At 37.3% G+C, this 27,074-nt stretch overlaps 4 protein-coding genes and 3 pseudogenes across 4 annotated transcripts; all 7 read right to left on the reverse strand.

The window, feature by feature from the left end:
• Nucleotides 1-1,182: 1,182 nt before the first annotated feature.
• LOC117166285 (odorant receptor 4-like) lies at nucleotides 1,183-3,562 on the reverse strand. The gene is made up of 4 exons (XM_033350134.2): nucleotides 3,425-3,562; nucleotides 2,608-3,082; nucleotides 1,625-1,855; nucleotides 1,183-1,523 (listed from the first exon to the last, which is right to left on the reverse strand). The coding sequence occupies exons 1-4, from the start codon at nucleotides 3,560-3,562 to the stop codon at nucleotides 1,183-1,185; spliced, it is 1,185 nt and encodes a 394-aa protein (XP_033206025.1).
• A 1,611-nt stretch (nucleotides 3,563-5,173) lies between these two features.
• On the reverse strand, nucleotides 5,174-6,966 carry LOC117166378 (uncharacterized; annotated as a pseudogene).
• A 2,658-nt stretch (nucleotides 6,967-9,624) lies between these two features.
• On the reverse strand, nucleotides 9,625-11,579 carry LOC117166377 (odorant receptor 10-like). Its single transcript, XM_033350295.2, has 4 exons — nucleotides 11,442-11,579; nucleotides 10,781-11,255; nucleotides 10,120-10,350; nucleotides 9,625-10,031 (listed from the first exon to the last, which is right to left on the reverse strand). Exons 1-4 carry the CDS (start codon nucleotides 11,577-11,579, stop codon nucleotides 9,691-9,693), a joined length of 1,185 nt encoding a protein of 394 aa, XP_033206186.2. The 3' UTR covers nucleotides 9,625-9,690.
• A 1,804-nt stretch (nucleotides 11,580-13,383) lies between these two features.
• Nucleotides 13,384-16,063, reverse strand: LOC117166286 (odorant receptor Or2-like; annotated as a pseudogene).
• A 2,583-nt stretch (nucleotides 16,064-18,646) lies between these two features.
• On the reverse strand, nucleotides 18,647-19,519 carry LOC117166295 (odorant receptor 67c-like). The gene is made up of 3 exons (XM_076625083.1): nucleotides 19,435-19,519; nucleotides 19,089-19,319; nucleotides 18,647-18,987 (listed from the first exon to the last, which is right to left on the reverse strand). The coding sequence occupies exons 1-3, from the start codon at nucleotides 19,517-19,519 to the stop codon at nucleotides 18,647-18,649; spliced, it is 657 nt and encodes a 218-aa protein (XP_076481198.1).
• A 31-nt stretch (nucleotides 19,520-19,550) lies between these two features.
• On the reverse strand, nucleotides 19,551-20,977 carry LOC143303690 (uncharacterized; annotated as a pseudogene).
• Nucleotides 20,978-23,763: 2,786 nt separating this feature from the next.
• On the reverse strand, nucleotides 23,764-26,278 carry LOC117166376 (odorant receptor 4-like). The gene is made up of 4 exons (XM_076624746.1): nucleotides 26,117-26,278; nucleotides 24,977-25,451; nucleotides 24,206-24,436; nucleotides 23,764-24,104 (listed from the first exon to the last, which is right to left on the reverse strand). The coding sequence occupies exons 1-4, from the start codon at nucleotides 26,252-26,254 to the stop codon at nucleotides 23,764-23,766; spliced, it is 1,185 nt and encodes a 394-aa protein (XP_076480861.1). The 5' UTR covers nucleotides 26,255-26,278.
• Between the last annotated feature and the right edge of the window lie 796 nt (nucleotides 26,279-27,074).

Below are 27,074 nucleotides of genomic sequence, written 5' to 3' on the forward strand. Positions count from 1 at the left end.
TACAGCTGTAACGATTTCGTGAGACAGACACGTGCAGTTGGCCGTTCGCACTTCCTTTCCACGCATCAACCAGTGTGATTGAGACGTCAGTGTTCTGTGTTCAGAGTGTGCAGTTTAAAATTTGTAGCGAACGATACGAACACATCACGGAAAGTTTGTGACGAGATCGATCACTGCTGAGGTCGAATTCCCGACCCTACGCTGCAGCAACTTTGAATTCACGTTCATCCGAACAGAACGAACTGCTGGTTGTTGTTGTGGACTAAGGTGTTGTGCGTGTCTCCATCTGATTGTCTGTCATTAGTGTGGCATCGATGCTTACTTGACCTGACAGATATCGAGGCGTAGCAGAATTCGAAATGTCAGCGTGTTTTCAAGCTTGTTGGTATGTACATGTATATTTATTGCAATATCCGCATTTAATGCACAGAGGACGTTGTTCCCTCCGTATGCCATTGTACCATGACGAAATTAGAATATATTGAGCATTTTTTTTATATAAATTTCGTCTCTCAACTTTCTTCAGCCGCTGATTACACGCTTTCCGCTGTACAGCGCCTGGAAACACGGACCGTTTGTACAGATACTATCGATTCATGGGATAAGTAATATGTCCCATCGCTAGACGCGATAAGATAACCAAGCAATTTCAATTTTCTTCTAAGTTATTCGTTCCAAAACCAGTGATACCTTCCTAATCTACTTATATTCCAAGAAATTCCAAACATAGTGTTTTGTGATTGAGAATATGTTCAATAGCCAATTCCATATTCATATGAAAAATATGGAGATAGAACGCGAACGAATAATATATACCAGTTTTTACAGGCAAACAGCATTTAATTTCAGTACGTCACCAAACAACCTGTCATTAATTACCATAATTATATCTGTATTTATATACCATCTCTTTAATTGTGTCTTTACATATACATATATTTCAAACGTTTTCGACTCGTGGTGATACTACGATACATAAACGACACTGTTGTATCTTCTGCCGGTCATTGCACGAATTATTAACTACAGCTTATTGAGCCAATTCACTGCGCACATTCGATCAATTTGATTTTGAGCATTTGAAATGAATACTGAATCATCAAATGTTTTTATAATACTAAATATTTTATTGTGCTTTATTAGATTAACATAACTTCCTAGATTTCTATATTATACAAGGCCTCAAGCATTTACCATTACCCGTAGAACTGAGAGATACGACATAGAAGTTTTTATAATACTCATGTATGTTTCCATATTAACAACAAAGAATTTTCCAGCCCTCAGGAAAACTGGGTCTTGACCTCTCATAATGATATAAATAATATCTTTTGCCACACATTTCGGTATGTTGTACCAGCTACAGAAATACACCGAGTTACCGACGCCTTCCATCTGACGCTTTAAGTATTCGCCCACGTAGCTGTATGCAAATAATTGCAGCAGTAACGTGCTCGATACTATAAATGTTTTTACTGTCATGGCGATGTTTCCAATTTTCAGAGCGATAATAAATTGAAGTCCTAAAAACAGATGCAAATCATCATAATACATTAATCGTATTTAAATAAAGTTATGCCATTGTGCTTCGCGTTGTTCGATTAAGTGATGTAACAATATTCACCGCTTGTACAAATAAGTATACAACTCGAAAATAGTTGCATAGCCAAGATGGAGCTTATCGTCTCGCTCAGCATTTTGGCTAACTTCAGCAAGTAAATATGCCTCTTGGTTAATGAGATGAAATGTTCCATTGCTTTTTCGTTCTCGTTGTTCAACCTATTGAACTCAAGCCTCAAAATTTCTACCTGACCGCACAGGTGAAAAATGATACCGAAGAACAACGAATCGCTCCCTAATTCACATTTCAATATAAATAAATGAATTTTTTGACCTACTATGAGCACGTATTGGTATTTTAGGCCATTCAGATCCCAGACTAATCAATTCCATTCTGCTTCAAATTTTTAATATCATCGCTCAAAACGAATAGTCGATGTTCTATATTTTAACAACAAAAATTACAGCCCGGCTAGTGTTATAATCGTTTTTAGAGTTACTCATTTATCGTTTTAATCGTTTTAAACACTACTTTCGTAGTTCATTTTTTTTAACACTATTTTGAACGTACATTAAATGAATATTAATCCACATGCCAAACACACGCTACGTACACACGAGGTTCAAGTTCAATAGTAAAATTTTTTCACCATATACTTTGATTTGATCTAATGTGCCATATCTATATGTATAAGTGAAGTGGCGTAAAATTCGTACATCAAGTTTTAGGGGATTATTGTAAGGGATCAATATAAATAAAAAAAGACGTCGTATACCATCAACATTTTCATCGGGAAATGAGGTTGATCATTGTATTTCTGTCACATAATCACTTATATGAAAATTATTCATTTCAGATCATGTGTCCCTCGAAATTATCGTCCAATACTTCCTTTTTCTATCGCCATAAGCAAAGGAATTACAATTGCAGATCACCTTTCGACAAATTATGCTCGTACTTATCATTCATCTCTACGTTTCAACTTATGGAGTTGATTAGCATGGCTTCTGATAGTGACTAATTCGTATGACAGGATGATTCATTACCTAGATTTCCAGTACTCAGGAATATCAGCATCAAGTACTCGACGATAAAAACGATGAAATACAAATTGTCCGGCAATTGTATAATTTCCATTACATACTCGGAAGGTATAGGGTAGCCTGGTGTACTTTCTTCTGTCACGTTAACAATATCTTCCTCTTCTTCTCGAACCAGCATAGGCAGAGTCATCATAATGGTCGAGGTGAAATACGCGAAAGATATCACACTGCCACACGCCAGTCTGGCCATGTAAGCGTGTCTTCGCACTATCACTCGTTTCTCTTGATCTCTGAGTTCGTCATAATCCTTAACCGCCGAGGTAAAATTCGAGATAAGGCCACCCGGCCGAATACGAAAACGGATGACCTTTGATACCGCCAAAATACCGCAAGTAATTAATGCTAGACCATCTAGATTCTTCTCGGCATCGCTGCTATCCAAATACATTTCAATATGCAGGATGGTTAACATTAATAGCTAGAAAAGGACGACATTTTTTAATCTGCTGCAATAATTATGAAATTAACTAAAAGTGACTTCTGTAAGCATCGTTTTAGACGTTTGGACAAAAGTATGTAGATAAATGGTGGATATAAGTATCAACGTACTATATTTTCGCTAACTATAGTTTGTTTATGCAAAAATGTAAATCTCAATTTTAATATTTTACTAAATAATTAATGTATTATAATGATATATAATACGTAAAATTTAAATATATAACAATAGAGCTAGTTCCACTAATTTGACAACTTATTTTTGTTCCCGAGTATATAGCATACATGTTAACTTCGAAACAGAATGAGAAAAGTTTCATACCAAAAGTGAAATTGCGATTATCGCACGCGTAGCAGAGAAGATATCGTAATTTTGAAGAGGCCAGGTTCCAACCGGCCACGACAGGATCTTCAACGGAGTCATCGCGTAAGCAAAGTCTTTACTGCGCGATGCCTTCATCCTCACAAAATGTAGACAAACAATTTCGCGTAATCATGAATACGTTTCGTTTCTTTCTTCCTACATAGTAACAAATTGTGTATTTTTATTTCTCGTATTATGTCTTATTCAACTGTAATCGCTCAATTACCTATCGTCCACTAGGTTATCGTTTCTACGTCTATTACACATTTCCAAGGAAATTCCAGTGGACCGGTTGCTTTCTAGATAAATATTTTATTGCCATACTTCTGTATGATGGTTTCTGTCGTCGTGCGTCATTTCTTCTAAAAATTAGATTGTGTTTCGAAAGAATATTCAATTTTCATAATCAGTTATTAAACTGTACACTCGCTATGAAAATTGATCTGATACGGAAGATATTCATCGGAAACTATCAGTTAGAACGATATGTAAGTAAGCGCGAAGAGCTAAGATCTATTTTCTTATAGCAGGAAAATACTCTATCTTATACTGAAAGTGGAAGAACTGAAACGTTTAAATTGCTATCGATTATTTTCAACGCAGGCAAATGACCCGATCGTGATCGGTGTCTTTCGAAATTGTATTCTACAAAATGACACGTATATTCGTACATACTAATACAAACCACTATATGCTCATGTGTAGTAAATTATAGCATGCTTTGTGCATGCGTATGTTTATGAGAGTGTGAGTCGTACGTAAGAGAGTTTCGTTGTACTTCCTCGTCGAGGAACAGTAATGCCGCCTTTGTTACACGCGGGATATATCGAGGGTCGCCGAAGGAATACATAATACTCGCGATACAATGGTTTTCACGTGTCCCGCATTATTTTCAAAACGGACAAGCAAAAGGCTGGTATCGTCGGTGTTTCTTTGGAAGCGAATATGTTCATTTTTTCAAAATTTCCCAGCTGTTGCGTGGTACGATCAACTTTTGCTGTTCGTTATTAGCTTCAGATCGTTTGCTACACGTCATCGAGATCGATAGCAGGGCGATTTATCTGAGTAGACCTAGAGGTACAGCTCTGCGAGTCAGTTCACCTTCAGGACTGCCTTTTTCACTGCACCGATGTCGTCTCTCGTGCTGAGGTAGCTCAGGAACATGGAACTTGGCTTGGTGATCAAGGTAATAGACTAATTGTACCTGACCCTGCTTTTATATGAATTTTATTTCGTATAATTTAAAGAATGTCTTTATTTTACTCTTTAACAAAAATAAGCAACAAATTTTCGATTTTTCATATTAATTTTATTGATCTATATCAGTGCGTTATTGAGATTTGAAATTTTTTAATTCCCGAATTAAAGTCTTCCGTCGACTGAAAGATTTAATAACGCGTAAATAGAAACGAAAGGCTGACTTAAACTTATCGGTTACGAAGCCTTTCAAATGCCAAAGCGATTGAGTTTTGAAGCTACAAGTGCCAATGTAATAATCATGTACATATACATATATTTCAAATGTTTTCCGGCATTTCACGAATTATTGACTACGACAGAGACTACCGAGACCATCCATTACGCACATTCGACCAATTTGATTCTGAGTATTTGTAATAAATATTTAGTCATCAAAAGTATATTACATATCTTGTTGAGCTTTATTAGATAAATATACCCCCCTCCATTTCGATATTATACAAGGCCTTAAGTACTTATCATTACCCGTAGAACTGAGAGATACGACATAGAAGTTTTCATAATACTCATGTACGTTTCCATATTAACAATAAAGAATCTTCCAGCCTTCAGGTAAACTGGATCTTGAGTTCTCATAATAACATAAATAATATCTTTTGCCACACTATTCGGTATATCGTACCAACTACAGGAATATATCGAGTCGCCGATGCCTTCCATTTGACGCTTTAAATAATCGCCCACGTAGCTGTATGCAAATAATTGCACCAATAGAGTGTTCAGTACTAAAAACGTTTTTATCGTCATGACGATGTTTCCAACACTCAGAGCGATGATGAACTGTAGTCCTGAAAGCAGGCGTAAATCATTCCAACACGTTCATCGTATTTAGATAAATTTATGCCATTTAATGTCATTTTATCAAGAGATGTAAAAATGTTCACCGCTTGTACAAATAAGTATACAACTCGTGAATAGTTGCACGGCCAAGATAGAGCTGATCGTATCGTCCAGCATTTTGGCCAGCTTCAGTAAGTAAACATGCCTCTTGGTTAATACGCTGAAACGTTCCTTTGTTCTTTCGTTTTCGTTTCGTAGTCTTTTGAAATCAAGTTTCAGAATTTCTACTTGACCGCACAGGTGAAAAGTGATACCGAAAAACAAGGAATCGTTTCCTAATTCATATTTGAAAATAAATAAACAAGATCTTTGAGCTACGCTGAGACAATAGTAGTAATTTAGCCTCTCAGAAGCCAAACTGACGAATTCCACTGGGTATGAAGTTGCTAGCTTCATAGTTCAAAATTAATAATTGTTCAATATAATTCAATATATTATTCAATATTTTACTAACAGAGAATATACGGCTGTGGATTATAATTTCAAAGTATATAGAACAAGTGGTGCTCCTATTTATCATTCTCTTTTATTTTTTAAATTGTGGAATTGATTGGCATGGCTCCTGACAATGAGTAATTCGTATGACACGACGATTCATTACCTAGATTTCCATTGCTCGTTAACAGCAGCATCAAGTACTCTACGATAAAAACCATGAAGTATAAATTTTCCGGTATTTTTACAAGTGCCACTACTTTTTCGGAAGGTATAGGATATTCCGGAATATGTTCTTCCGTTGCGTTAACTATATCTTTCATTTCCTCTGCAGCCAGCATAGGCAAAGTCGTGAAGAGAGTTGCGCTGAAATATGCGAAAAGTACCCCACTGATACCTGCCACTCTGCCCATGTAAGCGTGTCTTCGTACTATCGCTCGTTTTTCTTGATCATTCAATTCCTTATAATCCTTAACTGCCGAGGTAAAATTTGAGATAAGGCCAGCAGGGTGAATACGAAACTGCAGGACCTTTGACACTGCCAAATAGCCGCAAGTTAGTATTACTACGGCGTCCAGATTCTTCTCAGCGTCGCTGGTGTCTAAATACATCTCCGATTGCACGATCGCTATCATTAGTAGCTATAAAAGAATAAGAATTTTTAAACGCGTCAATTTCAGCTGTTCAGAAATTTTGCACATCGGTGTATAATAAATAAAATTTAAATATATATCACTAGGACTAGTTTCACTTATTTGTCCACTCAATTTTTGTTCCTCAGTATACATACACCTTAACTTCCAAACAAAATAATATGAGTTTCATACCAGAAGAAAACTCGTGATTACGGCACGTATAGCGGAAAAGATATCATAGTGTTGAAGAGGCCAGGTACCAACAGGCCACGATAGGATCTTGAACGGAGCCATCGCGTAAGCGAAATCTTTATTCGACTTCGCCTTCATCCTCGCAAGGTGAAGATCGACAAATAATTCCGCGCATTCGTGTATGCATACCCTTTCCTTTCTTCCTTATGCTCACGAATTGTGTTTCGATTTTCCGGCTTTTCTTTTATTTTACCATAATCGCTCAATTATCTACCGTACAGTAAGCACATTTCCAAGAAAATTCCAATGAGGGGTTACATCGTCGATAAATACATCATCGTCATGCTTCTACACGATTAATAACTAATACGTTGCTTCTGTCGTCCAACGCCATTCGTTTTGCAAATTAGACCGTGTTTTCAAACAATGTTCAACTTCCATAGTAAGCTGTTACACTATACATTCGCTTCGAAAATTGATCTGCGTTTTCGTAGGATATTCATCGTTCATCGGAAACTGTCAAGCTAGAGTTTCAACGTTATGTAAGCAAATGTAAAGACAAAGATCTATTTTCTTATAGTAAGAAGCTACCCTTTCTTATAAGAAAAGTGGAAGAACCGAACCGAATCATCTAAATTGGAATCGATTATATTCGCAGGAAATGGTGATCGGCGTTCTCGAAATTGCACTTTGGAAAATTTCTTATTTATTCGCATACAACGATCCAAATTATTGCGTACTTATGTTTAATAGATTATAACATGTTTCGTACGTAGGTATGTTTGTGGAAGTTTAAGTCGTACATTAGAGAAAATTTCGCTCCTCCTCATCGAATTACAGAAATATTTCCTTTGCTTCGCTAGCAATGCGCCGAGGATGGTGAAAGAAATATATAGCACTCGCGATAAAATGGTCTTCATGTGCCTCGCGTTACTTTCAAAATGGACAAATAAGAAGTTTGGTGTCTGTCGTATTTCTTTGAAATTAAATATATTCATCGAGAGAAATTTCCATTCTGTCACGTGGTACGTCAAGTTCCACGATTCATTGTGAGTATCCTGCTAAGTGTCCTCAAGGCTAATACCAGAGTAGATTCTAGACGGCTTGTACGATTTCTTCCGATCGAGATTCGACAGCGTCGTCTGCGTAAGCGTAAAGGTACAGTTGTATGAGCAACGTCATCATCAGGACGACGCCATTCAATGTACGATTGATTTTTTTGTGGATACACGACGGTGATGCTCGTGGTGCGTGTGTGAAGTTTGTGTAAACATTGATTATATGTGCTATTATTTGTTGATTATTTATGGAGGCAAATGTTTAGAGGAAACATTAATTATATTACTTGAAACAATGAAAGTGACTTCTAGAAGCATCGTTTTAGATGTTTGGGCAAAAGTATGTAGATAAATGATGGATGTAAGTATCAATGTATTTTCGCTAACTATGGCTTGCTTACGCAAAAATATAAATCTCAATTTCAATATTTTACTAAATAATTAATATATTATAATGATATATAATACGTAAATTTTAAATATATAACAATAGAGCTGGTTCCACTTATTTAACAACTCATTTTTGTTCCCGAGTATATAGCATATATGTTAACTTACGATACGATATGTAAGTAAGCGCAAAAAAATAGGATCTATTTTCTTATAGCAGGAAAATACTCTATCTTATACTGAAAGTGGAAGAAATGAAGCGTCTAAATCGCTATCAATTATTTTCTCACGGAAGCAAATGGTGCGATTGTGATCGGTGTCCTTCGAAATTGTATTCTACAATATGCCATGTATATCCGTACACACTAATGCAAATTACTATATGCTCGTGTGTAACAAATTATAGCATGATTCGTGCGTACGTATGTTTACGAGAGTGTGAGTCGTACGTAGAGAGTTTCGTTGTACTTCCTCGTCGAGGAACAGTAATGCCGCCTTTGTTACACACGGGATATATCGAAGGTTTCCAAAGGAATACATAGCACTCGCGATCCAATGGTTTTCACGTGTTCCGCATTACTTTCAAAACGGACAAGTAAAAGGCTGGTTTCGTCGGTGTTTCTTTGGAAGCGAATATGTTCATTTTTTCAAGATTTCCCAGCTGTTGCGTGGTACGATCAACTTTTGCTGTTCGTTATTAGCTTCAGATCGTTTTCTACACGACATCAAGGTTGATAGCAGGGCGATTTATCTGAGTAGACCTAGAGGTACAGCTCTGCGAGTCAGTTCACCTTCAGGACTGCATTTTTCACTGCACCGATGTCGTCTCTCGTGCTGAGGTAGCTCAGGAATATGAAACTTGGTTTGATGATCAAGGTAATAGACTAATTGTACCTGACCCTGCTTTTATATAAATTTTATTTCGTATAATTTAAAGAATGTTTTTATTTTACCCTTTAACAACAATAAACGACAAATTTTCGATTTTTCATATTAATTTTATTGATCTATATCAGTGCGTTATTGAGATTTGAAATTTCTTAATTCCCGAATTAAAGTCTTCCGTCGACTGAAAGATTTAATAACGCGTAAGTAGAAACGAAAGGCTGACTTACACTTATCGGTTACGTAGCCCTTCATATGACATAACCATTGAGTCTTGAAGCTACAAGTGCCAATGTAATAATGATGTGCATACACATATATTTCAAATGTTTTCGGTCATTGCACGAATTATCGACGATAACAGAATACTGGGACAATCGATTACGCACATTCGATCACGCACATTCGATCAATTTGATTTTGAGCATTTGTAATGAATATTTAGTCATCAAAAGCGTAATATTACATATCTTGTTGAGCTTTATTAGATAAGTATACCACCCTCTCCATTTTTATATTATACAAGGCCTCAAGCACTTATCATTACCCGTAGAACTGACAGGTACGACATAGAAGTTTTTATAATACTCATGTACGTTTCCATATTGAGTATAAAGAATTTCCCAGCTTTTAGGTAAACTGGGTCTTGAGCTCTCATAATGACATAAATAATATCTTTTGTCACACTTTTCGGTATATCGTACCAACTACAGGAATATATCGAGTCGCCGATGCCTTCCATTTGACGGTTTAAATAATCGCCCACGTAGCTGTATGCAAATAATTGCCCCAATAGAGTGCCCAGTACTATAAACGTTTTTATCGTCATGACGATGTTTCCAACGCTCAGAGCGATAATGAACTGCAGTCCTGAAAGCAGGCGTAAATCATTCCAACACGATTTAGATAAATTTATACCATTTAATGACATTTTATCAAGTGATATAAGAATGTTCACCGCTTGTACAAATAAGTGTACAACTCGTGAATAGTTGCACGGCCAAGATAGAGCTGATCGTATCGTCCAGCATTTTGGCCAGCTTCAGTAAGTAAACATGCCTCTTGGTTAATGCGCTGAAATGTTCCCGTGTTTTTTCGGTTTCGTTTCTTAGTCTTTTGAAATCAAGTTTCAGAATTTCTACTTGACCGCACAGGTGAAAAATGATACCGAAAAACAAGGAATCGTTTCCTAATTCATATTTGAAAATAAATAAACAAGATCTTTGAGCTACGCTGAGACGCAATAGTAGTAATTTAGCCTCTCAGAAGCCAAACTAATGAATTCCACTGGGTATGAAGTTGCTACCTTCATAGTTCAAAATGAATGAGGGGTGCAACGGAAAGATAATTCGTAAGAGGTCCCTGGAGCACTCCTGTCACACGCGTAGGATGGTCATCGTGGAGTTTTAGTCGGTAAGAGTCCGACGTTATTCTACTGTAGCCGATTTTTAGCAGTAGCGGAATGTCTATGAGGATTTCTCAAAGACAAAAAAAATACAAAAATGAATAATGCAATAAATCCTCCTCCTATTTATCATTCTCTTTTACTTTTTAAATTGTGGAATTGATTGGCATGGCTCCTGACAATGAGCAATTCGTATGACACGACGATTCATTACCTATATTTCCATTGCTCGTTGATAGCAACATCAAGTACTCTACGATAAAAACAATGAGGTAGAAATTATCCGGTATTTTTACCAGTGCTATTACTTTTTCGGAAGGCATAGGGTATTCCGGTATACTTTCTTCAGTTACGTTAACTATATCCTTCACTTGCTCCCCAGCCAGCATTGGCAAAGCCGTGAAGAGGGTTGCGCTGAAATGTGAGAAAAGTACCACACTGATACCTGCCACTCTGCCCATGTAAGCGTGTCTTCGTACTATCACTCGTTTTTCTTGATCATTCAATTCGTTATAATCCTTAACCGCCGAGGTAAAATTTGAGATAAGGCCAGCAGGACGAATACGAAACTGCAGGATCTTTGACACTGCCAAATAGCCGCAAGTTAGTATTATTACGGCGTCCAGATTCTTTTCAGCGTCGCTGGTGTCTAAATACATCTCCGATTGCACGATTGCTATCATTAGTAGCTATAAAAGAATAAGAATTTTTAAACGCGTCAATTTCAGCTGTTCAGAAATTTTGCACATCGGTGTATAATAAATAAAATTTAAATATATATCACTAGGACTAGTTTCACTTATTTGTCCACTCAATTTTTGTTCCTCAGTATACATACACGTTAACTTCCAAACAAAATGATATGAGTTTCATACCAACAAAAAAATCGTGATTACGGCACGTATAGCGGAAAAGGTATCATAAAGTTGAAGAGGCCAGGTACCAACAGGCCACGATAGGATCTTGAACGGAGCCATCGCGTAAGCGAAATCTTTACTCGACGTCGCCTTCATCCTCGCAAGATGAAGATCGACAAATAATTCCGCGCAATCGTGAATACGTACACTTTCCTTTCTTCCTTATGCTTACGAATTGTATTTCTATTTTCCGGCTTTTCTTTTATTCTACCATAATCGCTCAATTATCTACCGTACAGTAAGCATATTTGCAAGAAAATTCCAGTGGGGGGTTACATCGTCGATAAATACATTATTGCCATGTTTCTACACGATTAATAACTAATACGTTGCTTTTGTCGTCCAACGCCATTCGTTTTGCAAATTAGACCGTGTTTTCAAAGAATGTTCAACTTCCATAGTAAGTTGTTACATTATAAATTCGCTTCGAAAATTGATCTGTGTTTTCGTAGGATATTCATCTTTCATCGAAAATTGTTAGGCTAGGCTTTCAACGTTATGTAAGCAAATATAAAGAACAAAGATCTATTTTCTTATAGTAACAAGCTACCCTTACTTGTAAGAAAAGTGGAAGAGTCGAACCGTCTAAATTACAGTCGATTATTTTCGAGGCAAGGAAATGGTGCGGTCATGATCGGCGTTCTCGAAATTGCACTTTGGAAAATTTCTTATTTATTCGCATACAGCGATCCAAACCATTGCGTACTTATGTTTAATAGATTATAACATGCTTCGTACGTAGGTATGTTTGTGGAAGTTTAAGTCGTACAGTAGAGAAAATTTCGCTCTTCCTCATCAAATGACAGAAATATTGCCTTTGCTAAACCAGCAATGCGCCGAGGATGGTGAACGAAATATATAGCACTCGCGATCTAACGGTCTTCATGTGCCTCGCGTTACTTTCAAAACGGACAGGTAAGAAGTCTGGTGTCTGTCGTATTTCTTTGAAAGTGAATATATTCATCGAGAGGAATTTCCATTCTGTCACGTGGTACGACAAGTTCCCACGATTCATTGTGAGTATCTTGCTAAGTGTCCTCAAGGCTAATACCAGAGTAGATTCTAGACGGCTTGTACGATTTCTTCCGATCGAGGTTCGACAGCGTCGTCTGCGTAAGCGTAAAGGTACAGTTGTATGAGCAACGTCATCATCAGGACGACGCCATTCAATGTACGATTGATTTTTTTGTGAACACATGACGGCGATGCTCGTGGTGCGTGTGTGAAGTTTGTGTAAACATTGATTATATGTGCTATTATTTGTTGATTATTTATGGAGGCAAATGTTTAGAGGAAACATTAATCGTCTCCATTCAAAAATTTCATGAGACTCTTTTCGATATGTAGTTGTGGATTTTAATGAGTAGACAGTAATGTTTAATCTACGATTTCTCTTACAAAACGTTGTGCAGAATGGTTTACGTTTTCAAATTTCATAATCTTACTCTCCGTGACTTGTACGAGGTAAGCTGCTGTCCATATATCGTTTGATTTTGAAGAATTCCTGTGTACCCCGCTGCTTAGGTTGACCCACTATCGCTCTTGTAAGGAGGATTGCTCGCGTGCAGGGATTTTTGGCCATTTTTTAAATGTCAACAAGTAAAATACTTAGCTGAAAACGTAATTTATTATTCTTGATTTTCGTTTTATTTGGTTTCCAGGAATCATCCTTAAATTTACTGCACACGTAGCCGAACACCTGTATATTTAAATGTTTTGTGTGTCCATCATCTGTTGGTCGTCACACGAATTACTAACTACAGCTTATTGAACTTATTGATCTGCTGCGCACACACGATCAATTTGATTTTGAGTATTTGAAATGAATATTGAATCACCAAATATTTTAATAATACTAAATATTTTATTGTACTTTATTAGATTAACATGACTTCCTAGATTTCTACATTATACAAGTCCTCAAGCATTTATCATTACCCGTAGAACTGAGAGATACGACATAGAAGTTTTCATAATACTCATGTACGTTTCCATATTAACAATAAAGAATCTTCCGGCCTTCAGGAAAACTGGATCTTGAGTCCTCATAATAACATAAATAATATCTCTTGCCACATTTTTCGGTATATCGTACCAGCTGCAGAAATACACCGAATCACCGATGCCTTCCATTTGACGCTTTAAATATTCGCCCACGTAGCTGTATGCAAATAATTGCACTAACAGAGTGCTCAGTACTATAAACGTTTTTATCGTCATGACGATGTTTCCAACACTCAGAGCGATAATGAACTGTAGTCCTGAAAGCAGGCGTAAATCATTCCAACACGTTCATCGTATTTAGATAAATTTATGCCATTTAATGTCATTTTATCAAGAGATGTAAAAATGTTCACCGCTTGTACAAATAAGTATACAACTCGTGAATAGTTGCACAGCCAAGATAGAGCTGATCGTATCGTCCAGCATTTTGGCTAGGTTCAGTAAGTAAACATGCCTCTTGGTTAATACGTTGAAATGTTCCTTTGCTTTTTCGTTGTCGTTGCTCAGTCTGCTGAACTCTAGCCTCAGAACTTCCACTTGACCACACAGATGAAAAATAATACCGAAGAACAACGAATCGCTACCTAATTTAAGTTGAAAAATAAATAAGCAAGACACTAATGCTACTTTTGACATGTAAGGGTATTCGTGTCTCTTTGAACCCAAACTCATCAATTCCATTTTCTTTCAAGTACTTACTTTCTTTGTTCAAAATGAATAATTGGAACACAACATCTCAAAAGCAGATAAAACAAAGCTGTGGATTGCAATTTCAAAGTATATGCAACACATGTTGCCCCTACCTATCGTTCTCTTTCACTTGTCAAATTGTGGAATTGATTCGCATGACACGGCGCATAAGACACGGCGATACATTACCTAGATTTCCACTGCTCGTTAATAGCAACATCAAGTACTCCACGATAAAAACAATGAAGTATAAATTATCCGGCATTTTTATAAATTCCATCACTTTTTCGGAAGGTATAGGGTATTCCGGAGTATTATCTTCCGTTACGTTAACTATATCTTCCACTTCCTCCTCAGCCAGCATTGGCACAGTCATGAAGAGCGTTGAACCGAAATATGCGAAAAATACCACACTGATACCTGCCACTCTGCCCATGTAAGCGTGTCTTCGTACAATCATTCGTTTCTCTTGGTCGTTCAATTCGTTATAATCTTTAACCGCCGAGGTAAAATTTGATATGAGGCCAGCAGGGCGAATACGAAACTGCAGGATCTTTGACATTGCCAGAATGCCGCAAGTAATAAGTACTAGACCGTCCAGATTCTTCTCAGCGTCGCTGCTGTCTAAATACATCTCCAATTGCACGATCATTAGCATTAGTAGCTATAAAAGAATAAGAATTTTTAAACACGTCAATTTTAGCTGCTCAGAAATCACATTATAATTTCCTCTTTAATTCACTATTGTTTGCACAATTTCCTTGCCATAATCAAATTTATTGAAATACGTCATTTGTTTCTGAAGAAGAACACAAATAATGTGCAGTAATAATAAAATTTACAAAGTGGAATTTGCATAGTGGTGAGGATGATTGCGAATTTTCTAGGAAGTTTACATATCATGTTCGGACAAAAGTATATGAGCAGAAGATTGAAATTGGTGTCAATGAAATTTCTTTAAATAGGTACTGTTTATACAAAAACGTTCAATTATTTCAATTATACATTAAATAATTTTTGTACTATAATGATATCCACTGGCATAAAAAATTAAAGAAACACTTAATCTCCACGAGATGCTGCTTGCGCTATTATTACAATGTCTGCTGAATACTCAAAGTTCAATAAAACATCGGACAAAGTATCGCGCGTCATTTTAGATCTAAACAAAATTTTTTAACATCTGTAGATTCTTTTGAATTTGAATTGTGAATTTCGGAACGAGAAAGCGGCTTCGCATTCTCACTCTACCACATGATGCAGGCAACTTTGTGAGATAAATTCCGGAAACTTCCGAAAATAGTGGTTTTTTGATTTAAAATGAGCATAGAATGATCGCTGTATGCTTCCTTGTAACGATTTTATAACACTTGTAATATCAGCAACTTTTCGGTGAAAATTGGGTATTCCTTTAATTTTGCACACAGGTGTATAATAAATAAAATTTAAATATATCACCAAGACAAGTTCCACTTATTTGTTCACTCAATTCTTGTCTCCGAGTATATATACGTGTTAACATCGAAGCAGAATGGCAAAAATTTCATACCACAAGAAAAATCGTGAATATGACACGCATAGCGGAAAGAATATTGTAGTCTTGAAGAGGCCAGGTACCAACAGGCCACGACATGATCTTCATCGGAGTTATCGCGTAAGCGAAATCTTTATTCAACGTCGTCTTCATGCTCACAACACAAAGATCGACAAATAATTCCGCGTAATCGCGCGTATGCACCCTTTCTTTCTTCCCTCATGCTCACGAATTGTATTTCTATGTTCCGGTTTATCTTTTATTCTACCATAATCGCTCAATTATCTATCGTTCAGTGGGCACAAGAAAATTCTAGAGTGGTTTACTTTGTAGGGAAATACTTTATTGCCATGTTTCTCCAGGATTAATAAATAATACGTTGCTTCTGTCGTCCAGTGCCATTCGTCTTGAAAATTACTCCGTGTTTTCAAAGAATATTCAACTGATAAGTTGTTATACTACACATGCGCTTCGAAAATCGATCCGTGTTTACGTAGGGTATTCATCTTTCGTCGAAAATTGTCAGGCTAAAGTTTCAACGTTATGTAAGCAAATGTAAAGAATAAAGATCTATTTTCTTATAGTAACAAGCTACCCTTTCTTGTATGAAAAGTGGAAAAGCCACATCGTCTAAATTGCAATTCGATTATTTTCGTCGCAAGCAAATAGTGCGGTCGTGATGGGCGTTCTCGAAATTGCGCTTTGGAAAATTTCTTATTTATTCGCATACAACGATCCAAACCATTGCGTAGTTATGTTTAATAGGTTATAGCATGCTTCGTACGTAGGTATGTTTGTGGAAATTTGAGTCGTCCATTTGAGAAAATTTCGCTCTTTGTCATCGAATTACTGTAATATCGCCTTTGCTCCACCAGCAATGCACCGAGAATGTAGAGAGGAATACATAGCACTCGCGATCAAATGGTCTTCATATGCATCGCGTTACTTTCAAAACGAAGAAGTAAGAAGCCTGGTGCCTGTCGTATTTCTTTCAAAGTGAGTATATTCATCGAGAGGAATTTTCATTCTGTCACGTGGTATGACAAATTCCCACGATTCATTGCGAGTATTTTGCTAAATGTCCTCTCGAGGTTGATACCACGGCAAATTGTTGACGGTTTGTGCGATCTCCCTGGATCGAGACTCGGCAGTGCCACGTAGGGGACACAAGAAATCACGAGATTGACAGATCACCGGTGAGATCTCCTTACGTCGCAGTTCGAACGTTTCACAAATAAGGTAAAGAATTGAATTTTAGATATAGTAGTAAAATTTATTGTACGAATCCAACGAAACATATCAGTTACATACGCAGATTCATCGAACAGTGGAAGTATGTCGCAATCGTAACAACTCTCTCACCATGTTAGCTCCCCGATTCGCGTGATCCTCCTGAAGAATCGGTGACGGAGTGGGTGGTGAGTGGGGCCCCACTACGTAAGGATGCGTGCTCGTCGATCCCCACTGGATACTATTCGAGAGAATTGAGTGCGATCCACGATGCCGGCATTGCACGTCTGGAAGCGATACGGACAGCAGCACTGTGTATACGTAGTTACACGCAGATCAAGCATCTGTCAAACGAAACACGGTACGTAGAAGGGAATTTGTAACCGACTTGGTACGGAAATCAAACCACCTTTCGTGTCCACGCTACGTACGTGTCTCAAACCAAAGTATTACGGGTATAAACCGTACAGCAAACCACCGTACAAATAACCGCCGTGTACAGCTGTAACGATTTCGTGAGACAGACACGTGCAGTTGGCCGTTCGCACTTCCTTTCCACGCATCAGCCAGTGTGATTGAGACGCCAGTGTTCTGTGTTCAGAGTGTGCAGTTTAAAATTTGTAGCGAACGGTACGAACACATCACGGAAAGTTTGTGACGAGATCGATCACTGCTGAGGTCGAATTCCCGACCCTACGCTGCAGCAAATTTTGAATTCACGTTCACCTGAACAGAACGAGCTGCTGGTTGTTGTTGTGGACTAAGGTGTTGTGCGTGTCTCCATCTGATTGTCTGTCATTAGTGTGGCATCGATGCTTACTTGACCCGACAGATATCGCGGCGTAGCAGAATTCGACATGTCAGCGTGTTTTCAAGCTTGTTGGTATGTACATGTATATTTATTGCAATATCCGCATTTAATGCACAGAGGACGTTGTTCCCTCCGTATGCCATTGTACCATGACGAAATTAGAATATACTGAGCATTTTTTTTTCATATTAATTTTGTCTCTCAACTTTCTTCATCTGCTGATTACACGGTTTTCGCTGTACAGCGCCTGGAAACACAGTTCGTTTGTACAGATACAATCGATTCTAGGGATAAGTAACATATCCCGACGCTAGACGCGATAAGATTCTCAAATTCTCGTCCAGCTTAATCCTGACTAGCTAAGCAATTTCATTTTTCTTCTAAATTATTCTTTCCAAGACTAGTGATGCCTTCCTAATCTTCTCCAACAGATTCCAAACATAGTGTTTTGCGAATGAGAATACGTTCAATAGCCAATTCCATATTCATATGAAACATATGGAGATAGAACGCGAACAAATAATATATGCCCGTTTTTACAGGGAAGCAGCATTTAATTTCAATATGTCACTAAACAAACTTACATTACTTACCATAATTAAATCAGTATTTATATACCATCCGTTTAAATGTGTATTTACGTATTCATATATTTCCAACGTTTTCGACGCGTGGTATTCCGCGATACATAAACGACACTGTTGTATCTTCTGTCGGTCATTGTACGAATTAGTAACTACAGCTTATTGAGTCGATTTTTGCGCACATTCGACCAATTTGATTTTGAGCATTTGAAATGAATATTGAATCACCAAATATTTTAATAATACTAAATATTTTATTGTACTTTATTAGATTAACATGACTTCCTAGATTTCTACATTATACAAGTCCTCAAGCAGTTACCATTACTCGTAGAACTGAGAGATACGACATAGATGTTTTTATAATACTCATGTAAGTTTCCATATTAACAATAAAAAATTTTCCAGCCTTCAGGAAAACTGGATCCTGGGTTCTCATAATAACATAAATAATATCTTTTGCAACACTTTTCGGTATATCGTACCAGCTGCTGGAATACACCGAATCACCGATGCCTTCCATTTGACGCTTTAAATATTCGCCCACGTAGCTGTATGCAAATAATTGCACTAACAGAGTGCTCAGTACTATAAACGATTTTATCGTCATGACGATGTTTCCAACGCTCAGAGCGATAATGAATTGAAGTCCTAAAAACAGATGCAAATTATCACAATACATTAATCGTATTTAAATAAACTTACGCCATTGTGCTTCGCGTCATTTTATTAATTGATGTAAGAATGTTCACCGCTTGTACAAATAACTATACAACTCGTGAATAGTTGCACTGCCAAGATAGAGCTGATCGTCTCGTTCAGCATCTTGGCTAGTTTCAATAAGTAAACATGCCTCTTGGATAGTACGGTGAAATGTTCTATTGTTCTTTCGTTGTCGTTGCTCAGTCTCCTGAAGTCGAGCCTCAGAATTTCCACCTGGCCACACAGGTGAAATATAATACCGAAGAACAACGAATCACTACCTGATTCATATTGAAAAATAAATAAGCAAAATACTAATGCTACTTTCGACATGTATCGGTATTAGCGTCTCATTGAATCCAAACTCATCAATTCCATTTTTTTTCAAGTACTTACTTTCTTTGTTCGAAATTGGAACTCGACATCTCAACAGCACACAATAAAAAGCTGGATATGTAATTTCAAAGTATATGCAACACATGTTGCCCCTACTTATCGATCTCTTGCACTTGTCAAATTGTGGAATTGATTCGCATGGCTACTGGCAATGAGTGATTCGTAAAATAAAATGGTACAGTACCTAGATTTCCATTGCTCGTTAATAACAACATCAAGTACTCCACGATAAAAACAATGAAGTATAAATTGTCCGGCATTTTTATAAGTGCCATTACTTTTTCGGAAGGTATAGGATATTCCGGAATATTATCTTTCGTTACGTTAACTACATCTTTCACTTCCTCCCCAGCCAGCATTGGCACAGACATGAAAAGAGTTGCGCTGAAATATGCGAAAAGTACCACACCAATACCTGCCACTCTGCCCATGTAAGCGTGTCTTCGCAATATCACGCCTTTCTCTTGGTCATACAATTTGTTATAATCCTCAACAGCCGAGGTGAAGTTCGAGATAAGTCCAGCTGGCCGAATACGAAAACGAATGACCTTTGACACAGCCAGAATGCCGCAGGATAGTATTACTAATGCGTCGAGATTTTTCTCGGCGTCGTTGCTGTCTAAATACATCTCCGACTGCACGATCGTTAACATTAGTAGCTATAAAAGAATGAGAATTTTTAACCGTGCCAATTTCACCTACTCAGAAACCACATTTTAATTTCCTTTTTAATTCACATTTGTTTACACAATTTCCGTGCCATAATAAAATTTATTGAAAGAAGACATTTGTTTCTGAAGAAGAACACAAGTAATGTGCAATGATAATAAAGTCTTTCTTTAAAGTTTCTTTAAGTAGGTCGTGTTTATACAAAAATGTTCAATTATTTCAGTTATCCATTAAACAATTTTTGTACTATAATGATATCCACTGACATGCGAGATTAAAAAAACACTTAATTTCCGACTGTGCAATCCCCACGAGAAGCTTCTTACGCTAATATTATAATGTCTGCTGAATACTCAAAGTACAATAAAACAAATTATCGCGCGTCATTCTACATCTAAACAAAATTTTTTAATGTCTGTAGAATCTGTTAAATTTGAAATACGTTCGAAACGAGAAAGCAGCTTCGCTTTCTCACTCTACCACATGATGCAGAAAACTCTGTGGAAAAATTTCAAAATGATTGCTGTATGCTTCCTTGTTACGATTTTATAACACTTGTAATATCTGCAACATTTCGGTGAAAATTGTGTATTCCTTTAATTTTGCACGTCGGTGTATAATAAATAAAATTTAAATATATATCACTAAGACAAGTTCCACGTATTTGTTCACTCAATTCTTGTCTCCGAGTATATATACGTGTTAACATCGAAACAGAATGGCAAAAATTTCGTACCAAAAGACAACTCGTGATTATGACACGCATAGCGGAAAAAATATTGTAGTCTTGAAGAGGCCAGGTACCAACAGGCCACGACAGGATCTTCATCGGAGTCATCGCGTAAGCGAAATCTTTATTCAACGTCGCCTTCATGTTCACAACACGTAGGTCGACAAATAACACTGCGTAATCGTGCATATGCACCCTTTCTTTTTTTCCTCATGCTCACGAATTGTATTTCTATGTTCCGGTTTATCTTTTATTCTACCATAATCGCTCAATTATCTATCGTTCAGTGGGCACAAGAAAATTCTAGAGTGGTTTACTTTGTAGGGAAATAGTTTATTGCCATGTTTCTCCAGGATTAATAAATAATACGTTGCTCCTGTCTTCCAGTGCCATTCGTCTTGAAAATTAGTTCGTGTTTTCAAAGAATATTCAACTTATAAGTTGTTATACTACACATGCGCTTCGAAAATCGATCCGTGTTTACGTAGGATATTCATCTTTCGTCGACAATTGTGAGGCTAAAGTTTCAACGTTATGTAAGCAAATGTAAAGAATAAAGATCTATTTTCTTATAGTAACAAGCTACCCTTTCTTGTATGAAAAGTGGAAAAGTCACATCGTCTAAATTGCAATTCGATTATTTTCGTCGCAAGCAAATGGTGCGGTCGTGATGGGCGTTCTCGAAATTGCGCTTTGGATAATTTCTTATTTATTCGCATACAACGATCCAAACCATTGCGTAGTTATGTTTAATAGGTTATAGCATGCTTCGTACGTAGGTATGTTTGTGGAAATTTGAGTCGTCCATTTGAGAAAATTTCGCTCTTTGTCATCGAATTACTGTAATATCGCCTTTGCTCCACCAGCAATGCACCGAGAATGTAGAGAGGAATACATAGCACTCGCGATCAAATGGTCTTCATATGCATCGCGTTACTTTCAAAACGAAGAAGTAAGAAGCCTGGTGCCTGTCGCATTTCTTTCAAAGTGAGTATATTCATCGAGAGGAATTTTCATTCTGTCACGTGGTATGACAAATTCCCACGATTCATTGCGAGTATTTTGCTAAGTATCCTCTTGAGGTTGATACCACGGCAAATTATAGACTGTTTGTGCGATCTCCCTGGATCGAGACTCGGCAGTGTCACGTAGGGGACGCAAGAAATCACGAGATTGACAGATCACCGGTGAGATCTCCTTGCGTCGCAGTTCGAACGTTTCACAAATAAGGTAAAGAATTGAATTTTAGATATAGTAGTAAAATTTATTGTACGAATCCAACGAAACATATCAGTTACATACGCAGATTCATCGAATAGTGGAAGTATGTTGCAATCGTAACAGCTCTCTCACCTTGTTAGCTCCCCGATTCGCGTGATCCTCCTGAAGAATCGGTGACGGAGTGGGTGGTGAGTGGGGCCCCGCTACATAAGGATGCGTGCTCGTCGATCCCCACTGGATAGCATTCGAGAGAATTGAATGCGATCGACGATGCCGGCATTGCACGTCTCGAAGCGATACCGACAGCAGCACTGTGTATACGAAGTTATACGTAGATCAAGCATCTGTCAAGCGAAACACGGTACGTAGACGGGAATTTGTAACCGACTTGGTACGGAAATCAAATCGCCTTTCGTGTCCACGCTACGTACGTGTCTCAAACCAAAGTATTACGGGTATAAACCGCACAGCAAACCACCGTACAAATAACCGCCGTGTACAGCTCTAACGATTTCGTGAGACAGACACGTACAGTTGGCCGTTCGCACTTCCTTTTCACGCATCAGCCAGTGTGATTGGGACGCCAGTGTTCTGTGTTCAGAGTGTGCAGCTTAAAATTTGTAGCGAACGTTACGAACACATCACGGAAAGTTTGTGACGAGATCGATCACTGCTGAGGTCGAATTCCCGAACCTACGCTGCAGCAACTTTGAATTCACGTTCATCCGAACAGAACGAACTGCTGGTTGTTGTTGTGGACTAAGGTGTTGTGCGTGTCTCCATCTGATTGTCTGTCATTAGTGTGGCATCCATGCTTACTTGATCCGACAGATATCGAGGCGTAGGAGAATTCGAAATGTCAGCGTGTTTTCAAGCTTGTTGGTATGTACATGTATATTTATTGCAATATCCGTATTTAATGCACAGAGGACGTTGTTCCCTCCGTATGCCATTGTACCATGACGAAATTAGAATATACTGAGCATTTTTTTCATATTAATTTTGTCTCTCAATTTTCTTCATCTGCTGATTACACGGTTTTCGCTGTACAGCGCCTGGAAACACAGTTCGTTTGTTCAGATACTATCGATTCTAGGGATAAGTAACATATCCCGACGCTAGACGCGATAAGATTCTGAAATTCTCGTCCAGCTTAATCCTGACTAGCTAAGCATTTTCATTTTTCTTCTAAATTATTCTTTCCAAGACTAGTGATGCCTTCCTAATCTTCTGACACTCCAACAGATTCCAAACATAGTGTTTTGCGAATGGGAATACGTTCAATAGCCAATTCCATATTCATATGAAAGATATGGAGAGAGAACGCGAACGAATAATATATGCCAGTTTTTACAGGGAAGCAGCATTTAATTTCAATACTTCACTAAACAAACTTACATTACTTACCATAATTAAATCTGTATTTATATACCATCCGTTTAAATGTGTATTTTCGTATACATATATTTCCAACGTTTTCGACGCGTGGTATTCCGCGATACATAAACTACACTGTTGTATCTTCTGTCGGTCAATTTACGAATTAGTAACTTCAGCTTATTGAGTCGATTTTCTGCGCACATTCGACCAATTTGGTTTTGAGCATTTGAAATGAATATTGAATCACCAAATATTTTAATAATACTAAATATTTTATTGTACTTTATTAGATTAACATGATTTCCTAGATTTCTACATTATACAAGTCCTCAAGCAGTTACCATTACTCGTAGAACTGACAGATACGACATAGATGTTTTTATAATACTCATGTAAGTTTCCATATTAACAATAAAAAATTTTCCAGCCTTCAGGAAAACTGGATTCTGAGTTCTCATAATGACATAAATAATATCTTTTGTCACACCTTTCGGTATATCGTACCAGTTGCAGAAATATATCGAGTCACCGATGCCTTCCATTTGACGTCTTAAATATTCGCTCACGTAACTGTATGCAAACAATTGTACCATGAGAGAGGTGAGTACCATAAATATTTTTATAACCATGACGATGTTTCCAATGCTCAGAGCGATAATGAATTGAAGTCCTAAAAACAGATGCAAATTATCCCAACATATTGATCGTATTTAAATAAACTTTTGCCATCAGGCTTCGTGTCATTTTATCGAGTGAGGTAAGAATGTTCACCGTTTGTACAAATAAGTATACAACTCGTGAATAGTTGCATAGCCAAGATAGAGCTGATGGTGTCGATCAGCATATTGGCCAGTTTTATTAAGTAGATATGCCTCCTGGTTAATACGTTGAAATGTTCCCTCGTTCTTTCGCTCTCGATTTTCAGTCTCTTGAAATCTAGTTTCAGTATTTCTACCTGACCGCACAGGTGAAAAGTGATACCGAAAAACAACGAATCGCTTCCTAATTTATATTTCAAAATAAATGAGTAAGATTCTTAAACTACCCTGAGCAAGTATCGGTATTTCAGCCTCTCAGAAGCCAAGCCAGTCAACTGCATTTGGGATACAGTTCTTAATTTAATTGTCCAAAGTGAATAATTTCTAATCAACATCTCAAAAGCACAAACTCTTCGTACGAAGTGTGACAAGAGAAATGACGAATATAAATCGAGCGTCACGTTTTAAGGATTAAGTGTAGCGTAAATAAAACAAAAAGTTTCATTCCATTTAAAGAAATGAAGTTGACCACACATTACGTATTTTTTGTTATAACATTCGCCTAGCAAGAAAGTATTAATTCCAGATTACGTGCCTCTATAAGTCAATCGAGTTTCGTATAATACTTTCTCTTTCTATCGCCAAAAGCAAAACAATTGTAATGGCAAAGTACATTTTAACAAATGATATTCGTACTTATCATTCATCGCCACATTTCAATTTGTGGAGTTAACTAGCGTGGCTTCTGACAATGAGTAATTCGTAAGACACGATGATACATTACCTAGATTTCCAGTGATCGTGAATAGCAGCATCAAGTATTCCATGATAAAAACAAGGAAGTATAAATTTTCCGGTATTTTTACAAGTGCCATTACATTTTCGGAAGGTATAGGATACTCCGATGTACTTTCCTCCGTTACGTTAACTACATTTTTCTCTTCCTTTTCAGCCAGCATTGGCACAGTTATGAAAAGAATCGAGCTGAAATACGCGAAAGATATCATACTGGCACTGGCCACTCTGGCCATATAAGCGTGTTTTCGCACTATCACTCGTTTCTCATCGTCCCTCAATTCGTTATAATCTTCGACCGCGGACGTAAAATTCAAGATAAGGGCAGCAGGCCGAATACGAAAACGAATGACCTTTGACACAGCCAGAATGCCGCAGGATAGTATTACAAATGCGTCAAGATTTTTCTCGGCGTCGTTGCTGTCTAAATACATCTCCGACTGCACGATCGTTAGCATTAGTAGCTATAAAAGAATGAGAATTTTTAACCGCGTCAATTTCACCGACTCAGAAACCACATTTTAATTTTCTTTTTAATTCACTATCGTTTACACAATTTCCGTGGCATAATCAAATTTACAATACAAAAATGTTCAATTATTTCAATTATCCATTAAATAACTTTTGTACTATAATGATATCCACTGGCATGCAAAATTAAAGGAACACTTAATTTCCGACTGTGCAATACTCACGAGGAGCTGCTTGCGTTATTATTACAATGCCAGCCGAATACTCAAAGTACAATAAAACATCGCACATATTATCGCGCGTCATTTTAGCTCTAAACAAAATTTTTTAACGTCTGTAGATTCTTTTGAATTTGAATTTTGAATTTCGGAACGAGAAAGCAGCTTCGCATTCTCACTCTACCACATGATGCAGGAAACTCTGTGGAAAAATTTCAAAATGATTGCTGTATGCTTCCTTGTTACGATTTTATAACGCTTGTAATATCAGCAACTTTTCGGTGAAAATTGTGTATTCCTTTAATTTTGCACTCCGGTGTATAATAAATAAAATTTAAATATATAGCACTAAGACAAGTTCCACGTATTTGTTCACTCAAATCTTGTTTCCGTGTATACATACGTGTTAACATCGAAACAGAATGGCAAAAGTTTCGTACCAAAAGACAACTCGTGATTATGGCACGCATAGCGGAAAAGATATTGTAGTCTTGAAGAGGCCAGGTACCAACAGGCCACGACAGGATCTTCATCGGAGTCATCGCGTAAGCGAAATCTTTATTCAACGTCGCCTTCATGTTCACAACACGAATGTCGACAAATAACACTGCGTAATCGTGCATATGCACCCTTTCTTTTTTTCCTCATGCTCGCGAATTGTATTTCTATGTTTCCGTTTATCGTTTATTCTACTATAATCGCCCAATTATCTATCGTTCAGTAGGCACATTCCCAAGAAAATTCTAGTGGGGATTACTTTGTAGGTAAATACTTCATAGCCATGTTTCTGCATGATTAATAACTAATACGTTGCTTCTTTCGTCCAGTGCTATTCGTCTTGAAAATTAGTCCGTGTTTTCAAAGAATATTCAACTTTCATAGCAGGTTGTTGCTATACATTCTATATGTTCGCTTCGAAAATTGATCTGTGTTTTCGTAGGATATTCATCTTTCATCGGACACTGCCAGGCAAAGGTTACAACGACGTGTAAGCAAATGTAAGGAACAAAGATCTATTTTCTTATAGTAAGAGGGTACCGTTTCTTATAAGAAAAGTGGTAGAACTGAATCGTCTAAATTGCAATCGATTATTTTCAACGCAAACAAGTAGTGCGATTGTTACCGGAAATTGCACTCTGGAAAATTTCTTATTTATCTGTATATACTGATCCAATTCACTGTATACTTATGTGTAATATGTTATAGCATCCTTCGTGTGCAGGTACATTTATGGAAGTTTGAGTCTTACGTAAGAGAATATTTCGTTGTTCTTCCTCGTCGAATAGCAGTAATATCACTTTTCCTGTACGATGTACCGAGAGTGGTTAAAGGAATACGTACCTCTCACGCTCAACTGGTCTTCACGAGTTCATCATTACTTTGAGAACACTCTTATAG

This window comes from Bombus vancouverensis, chromosome 15 (genome assembly GCF_051014615.1).
Source record: "Bombus vancouverensis nearcticus chromosome 15, iyBomVanc1_principal, whole genome shotgun sequence".
NCBI lineage: Eukaryota > Metazoa > Arthropoda > Insecta > Hymenoptera > Apidae > Bombus > Bombus vancouverensis.

Coding starts and splice junctions, on each gene's coding strand:
- LOC117166285 (XM_033350134.2), bottom strand. CDS start 3,562: ATGAAGGCATCGCGCAGTAAAGACTTTGCTTACGCGATGACTCCGTTG. Junction 3,083..3,424: donor TAATCGCAATTTCACTTTTG/GTATGAAACTTT, acceptor GTCCTTTTCTAG/CTATTAATGTTAACCATCCT. Junction 1,524..1,624: donor TATACTTATTTGTACAAGCG/GTGAATATTGTT, acceptor ATCTGTTTTTAG/GACTTCAATTTATTATCGCT.
- LOC117166377 (XM_033350295.2), bottom strand. CDS start 11,579: ATGAAGGCGACGTCGAGTAAAGATTTCGCTTACGCGATGGCTCCGTTC. Junction 11,256..11,441: donor TAATCACGATTTTTTTGTTG/GTATGAAACTCA, acceptor ATTCTTTTATAG/CTACTAATGATAGCAATCGT. Junction 10,351..10,780: donor AACGAGCAATGGAAATATAG/GTAATGAATCGT, acceptor AATATGAATTAG/GAAACGATTCCTTGTTTTTC.
- LOC117166295 (XM_076625083.1), bottom strand. CDS start 19,519: ATGTGTTGCATATACTTTGAAATTACATATCCAGCTTTTTATTGTGTG. Junction 19,320..19,434: donor TCCAATTTCGAACAAAGAAA/GTAAGTACTTGA, acceptor AATATGAATCAG/GTAGTGATTCGTTGTTCTTC. Junction 18,988..19,088: donor TATAGTTATTTGTACAAGCG/GTGAACATTCTT, acceptor ATCTGTTTTTAG/GACTTCAATTCATTATCGCT.
- LOC117166376 (XM_076624746.1), bottom strand. CDS start 26,254: ATGAAGGCGACGTTGAATAAAGATTTCGCTTACGCGATGACTCCGATG. Junction 24,437..24,976: donor CACGATCACTGGAAATCTAG/GTAATGTATCAT, acceptor AATATAAATTAG/GAAGCGATTCGTTGTTTTTC. Junction 24,105..24,205: donor TATACTTATTTGTACAAACG/GTGAACATTCTT, acceptor ATCTGTTTTTAG/GACTTCAATTCATTATCGCT.